General features: G+C 33.0%; 1 protein-coding gene across 7 annotated transcripts in view; it reads right to left on the bottom strand.

Moving 5' to 3' along the window:
- Diaph2 (diaphanous related formin 2) overlaps window positions 1–5,673 on the bottom strand; it is an 875,814-nt gene that overhangs the window by 176,337 nt on the left and 693,804 nt on the right. For 4 of the 7 annotated variants that reach the window (XM_063245551.1, XM_063245546.1, XM_063245545.1 and 1 more), the window contains one exon: window positions 2,236–2,331. In XM_063245551.1, the coding sequence (XP_063101621.1) occupies window positions 2,236–2,331 (96 nt within the window). Of the gene's footprint in view, window positions 1–17; window positions 860–2,235; window positions 2,332–5,673 lie in introns of those variants that run through there. The other 3 variants (XM_063245550.1, XM_063245549.1, XM_063245547.1) reach the window with 3 other exon arrangements.

Below are 5,673 nucleotides of genomic sequence, written 5' to 3'. Positions count from 1 at the left end.
CTGGTGGCAGCAAACAGCAAGAGCAAAAGGCAAAAGGTACACCTCCTTCTGGGCCTTACATTGTATGCTGGCTCTCTGCCCCTGAGCATGTGCAGCATTCACACGACCAATCCCAGAGCAAGATAACAAACCAATGAGTCTGGCGGGGCAGGGGCATCCAAACAATTTATAACACTCTGCCATTACATTCTATACACTTGCTCCAGTTGTTACTTAGAATGACTGCAATAGCAAAACATACTACAAATTAGAGACGATTCTAATTCAGATGACTTGGAATTAGTGCTCTAAATTTATTCAGTTTGTTAACATGTTCTTGGTGTTTCACAGTTGACAACACTATTTTCCCTTGAATATCAACGTCACAAAATCTCCATGGAGTATTTCTTCTCAATATAGTCTTTCTAGAATGACTATGAGATGTGAGACTTATCAATCAGGGTTCTTAGCAATGCCTATTTTTAAAATAAACAGAGTAGAATAATTATGAAGTTCTTTTATGGCATAAAATAATGTGATTTTAGTTATTAACTGCTTACCAGATAAATTGCTCTAAAGAGGATTTCAGTTAGCACTTCACTATTACTACTCTGATAGTTCAAATAAAAGTAGTAAGGATTTTTATTTTCTTTAAGAGTTGTAAGTACATAGAATATTCTCATTTTACAGATAAAACACTGAGGATAGGTCAAATGACAGCCTCATAGTTGTAGATTAGTCATGTTCTCCCCATTCTGCCAAGCAACATTACTTTAAAAATATTATGAATATATAAATAAAGATTTTTTATTATTTGGTCTCCAGTCTTCTATTCTTTTTGTAGGCCATAATCAATGTCCTCATGCACATATTAAATAGTCTGTAACAAAAAGAGTTTCAATCACATTTTACTTTTAGGCTCTCTACAGACCATCCATGAAGGGTAAAGATAGAATGTTATCCATTACCCATCAGGATTCACCCACATAAGAGAACGATGAACAAAACTTATTTCGGTTTGTGCTGTGAATTTCATTACTGCCAAAAGCTTTCCGAAAATCTCTGTACTGTATCCCATTTCTCTAAGTGGTTTATTGAATTTTAACAGTGTCAAGAAATACTAATTTCCATTTTAGAAATGCATGTTAACTTCAAGCCCACATACAGGACATTTTTGAAGTATACGCTATTCAATCAAATCTTACTGATTTTAAGTTAAATTGCTACATACTACTATGAATCGCTTACGTATTTGTTATAAATGTTCCCTTTTTTTTTCACTTACTTGTCCATACAGTTTTACAGCACATGAAGAAGACTGTTAAAATCAATACAACTAATTTCATTCTCTACTTCAGCCAAAATAGGCACTGAAAATACAAAACCTAATGTGGAAAAGGTGGACGGTTAACATTGCTTGGATCCAGAAAGATGCTTTTACTTATCTCAACCACAGGGTACATATGGATAAAGAGGACAGTTTTCTAATTCTACTTGAGTGAAAAGGATTGTTTCCTACCTGAGTTCAATTTTCATAGTGTTACTTTATCTGCTATTAATCAAATAGATACATAAAGTGTTCCAATGTTTTGTGATTTTTGAGAATTTTGGATTATTGGTGTCTCTAATTTAATGAAATGGCTAATAGATAATCATCTGCATTGCAAAACCAAAATGATCTCTAGAAACAGGCATTGTCTCAATTTCCTTACCTGTGGATAGCTAATGTTACAACCTTGAGCCAATTATTTTTAATGATTTTATTACAGTTATGATTTTAAATTACCTTTCACTTAAGACATGCTTACAAAAAAAATGAAAACTATTTAATAGTAGATAAGTGTGGTGGCACATGGCTGTAATCCCAGCATATGGGAGGCTGAGGGAGGAGGATCATTGTGAGTTAGAGACCAGCCTGGGCTACACAATGAGTTCAAGGGCAACCTGAACTACACGGCAAAAGCCTGCCTCAAAAAAAAAAAAAAAAAAAAAAAAAAAAAGTATTAGTAAACACAGTTTGAGCTTGTATCTCTGAATTATTTTTTCAAACTGTATATTTATTTGAAAATATATTTACCATATTCAAACTTGCAATCATGTAGAAGCCTGCTAAATTTGACGCATTAACTGCAAACAAATGTTAATGTTATCATGTGAATATTCTTTAACTTTGTAGTTTTTTTTTTTTTAAGTGGGCAGTACATGGCTCTGAAATTATCATTTTTTTAAGACCATGCGAGATAGAATGAATATTACCTGGATTTCTTGGAATCCTCTTTCTTCGGTCTCGGAAGGCTGCACCGGACTGTAGGGCTTCTAGGAGATTATCCATCACTCCAGTTTCATCACCTTCTAGAGAAAGAGAAAAAGAAGAATTAATCTTGGAGCAATTAAAGTGAAACTGCAGAAAAATAAAGGAAAACACTCCTGTCAGATTTATATAATACCCCTAAATTAAGGACATACCTGTTTTAACATAATGGATTCTGTCAGTTTTTGGCATCACAGACTGCTTGGCTTATTATGCATCATTAAGCAAAATTCATGGCAATCCCCACTGTTCTCTCAATTTAAAGACTGTGTCTTTTATATTATTGATGACATGCTCAGTATGCAAAGAAACAGTAGCTGATCAGCTACTGCTGCCTTTCTGTTAAGATTCTTGTGAGATATTACTAAATAAAAAAACACTGACCCAGTTTAATGCAATCAACATGGAGGGCATGATTTGATGAAGCAGAGTTATACAAGGTTAAATACTGATTGTAATAATACCTTAAGCATTCAACCATCATCTGCAATTATCTCAAAAGATACTATTTGCATTCAATTCTTACCTAATCCATATCCTTTACTCATTTTGAAATGCTGACATTATATAAAGAAAAGATGACCACATCATCTGAAAGGCTACATTTTACATTTGAGTGATATCAGCTGAAGTCTTATTTCCTTTTTAGAATGCTGTTGTGTGCCTAAACTTTTCTTGTAGCGGGGGAAAAAGTGCTAGGAAGCCAGGAGCAGAATGTTCATGGAAATTCCTAACAAAAATAACATTTAAAACATTTCCTCTTAGTGTTACCTTTGACAACTGTGGCTGTAAAACACATTTTTAAGAATTATTAGAGCATTTCTCAAGGTGTTAATTACTAGAAAATCTACTAAGCTGTGACTGATTCACAGAGAACTGAACCCTCCTATCCCAACTGGCCTAAAGGATGAAAAAGGAACCGTAAATATGTTCTTTGCTTTGAGCTATAGCTAAATGTGTGGATCTGTGGGTAAGGGTATTTACAGGCAGGAGGATATATCATTTCTGATAGTAGTTAACCCAAGATTAAATTTAAATCCTACTTTGTCTAAACAATTAACGACAGGGTATCATATCACAGAGGAAAAATCTCATGGTCAAGAACAAGCTAAAATCTTTTTTATTGTGCTCTTTACTTAAGACTTGTTCAATGCCACAATAATTAATTCTTTTAGAAATAAACTCTCTAGGACAGGACACTGAATAAAAATGAAGAGATATACAGAAGTTCTCTAGTACAGAATTGGGTAAACACTAAAGGAAAAGACAACCGCAGTGACTAGTAAAAGAGAATTGTGTAAGGTCACTGATACATCTGAACTACACTAATCATCAATCACCTGCTCTTTTTGTATTTATGTTTGCTTATTAGGTACATGCGCGTAGTATATCTTAGTTCCTTTTATTCCCCTTCCCTATCCTCATCCTGTCTCTGTATCCAAATCTCCTTCCCACATTTTCATTTCACTTTTTTAGTTCATATTTTTGACATATAATGTTTATACTCATTGTAGGAAGCTGCTAGATGTATACATCACATCTCAGTTCTTTCCATGCTCCCCTATCTCTTGATTCCCTTTCCATTTGCAAAAGACCTATCTTCCCATTTCTTTTTATCTGTCTTTATTTTGTTCTTTATTTATACTTTGGATTTTTCTTATGATGAAATCATCTTGTATTTAAGTTCATCTGTCTGTTTTATTTCACATAATGTTATGTTTTCAAATGGTATACACATGCTTTTTTCAACTGAAAGACAAGAGGGATCAAAAGTAGATGGGCATAGCTACAATATACCTGGGAGAATTAAATTTTAGGCAGTGTATGCCTTACATTTCTTGTATCTTTTCAGCTAAGGCTATAGAAGCTTTGGCATCATACAGCTGGTGTGTGGAGGGGCTCCAGATCAATCAGACACTTAAGATTAGTCCCCCTTTTTACCCTTATGCTATGATAGATAAATCCAGGGCCTTGAGTTTGCTAGGCAAGTATACTACCACTCAGCTACATAACCATTTCCAAAATTATCCTATTTCTGTGACAACAACATATGTTAAAGTGAACAAGGCAGTGGTAATCAGATCATAATATCATGATATGGATTTGAACATGATCCTAAAGCCAGCACTATCTAGTAGTTTTGTAATGCAGGACATGAGTGAAAACCACATCATTTAAAATATTGTAACAACTATAGTAAAATGTTTTTAAACATGGGGAATTACTGTACTACATTAAACTTTTAATCAAATACATACAAAAATCATGGTGTATTTTATATTCTTTATCAGACTAAGTCTTAAAAATTAGAATGTATTTTTGTACACCTTGATTCAGATTAACTGTATTAGATGCTCAATAGGCACATGTGATTTGTGGCTACTGTACTGCACAGCACAGCCCTAAGCAATTGGAAATGACCAATTAGATTTACGCTTTAGAAAAACTTGTCAGGTACGATTGTATAAGATGTCAAAACAAAAGGCAGAGAAATTTTAGGAGTACAGCATAATTACATGAGGAGCAAATAAAACAGGTTTGAGAAAATGTGATGAATTATTTGAAATGCCTAGGGAGTATCTATGTAGAGAACCTTGGTAGGAAGCTGGAAATATGGGTAAGGAATTCAGGAGTGAAGATTAGGTGAAGTTAAATATATGAGAGTCATTGGAAAATGGTAACATTACTCCAGAAATGTATATTAGAAGGCAGTTGAGGGACAGAAAATGCAATTCAAGAGGACTTTTTTTTTGTATACATTGTAAAATGGTTAAATTAAGACATTTAACACAGGCACTCCATCACATACTTAAAAATATTTTGTGGCAAAAATTCTTAAAATATACTTTTTTTTAACAATTTTCAAGTATTATAATATGTTATTATTACCTGCAGTCAATATGATTTGCTATAGACCTTTTGTGTGTATTCCTCCTAACTGAAATTAATATCCTTTGAGCAATATTTCTCTTAATCCTCCAACTCCCTGGAGAACCCCAATTTTTATAAGTCAGCAAAAGTAGAACTGCAAAGATACACTGAAGAATTTTCAAAAGTATAGAAGTACAGAAAAGAGAAAACAACAGAACAAGTGCATTTCATGTTGCCTTGTAAAAATATAAGTGTAAAGAGTGTATAGAAAAATGAATATATGTATTCAAGTGAACAGAGCAGAATGTATGTAAAGATTTTAAATATATATTATATAAGTTAAATGCAAACATGAAATTTTTATTGTATGACATTAAAATTTGTATCTATCATTAAAACTCTTTAATGATATAATATTGAGACTAGACTAAAAAGATGGAAAATATGACAAACTAGAGATAGATTAAAAATGATCCCTATGCTTAATTTAATGAGTGTCATCTGACAATATT

Source organism: Cavia porcellus, unplaced genomic scaffold (assembly GCF_034190915.1).
Source record: "Cavia porcellus strain 051 isolate PalLab524CR breed Dunkin Hartley unplaced genomic scaffold, mCavPor4.1 scaffold_3, whole genome shotgun sequence".
Lineage (NCBI taxonomy): Eukaryota > Metazoa > Chordata > Mammalia > Rodentia > Caviidae > Cavia > Cavia porcellus.
The sequence above is the reverse complement of the archived record's forward strand: the minus strand, read 5'-3'. Positions and strand labels throughout refer to the sequence as shown.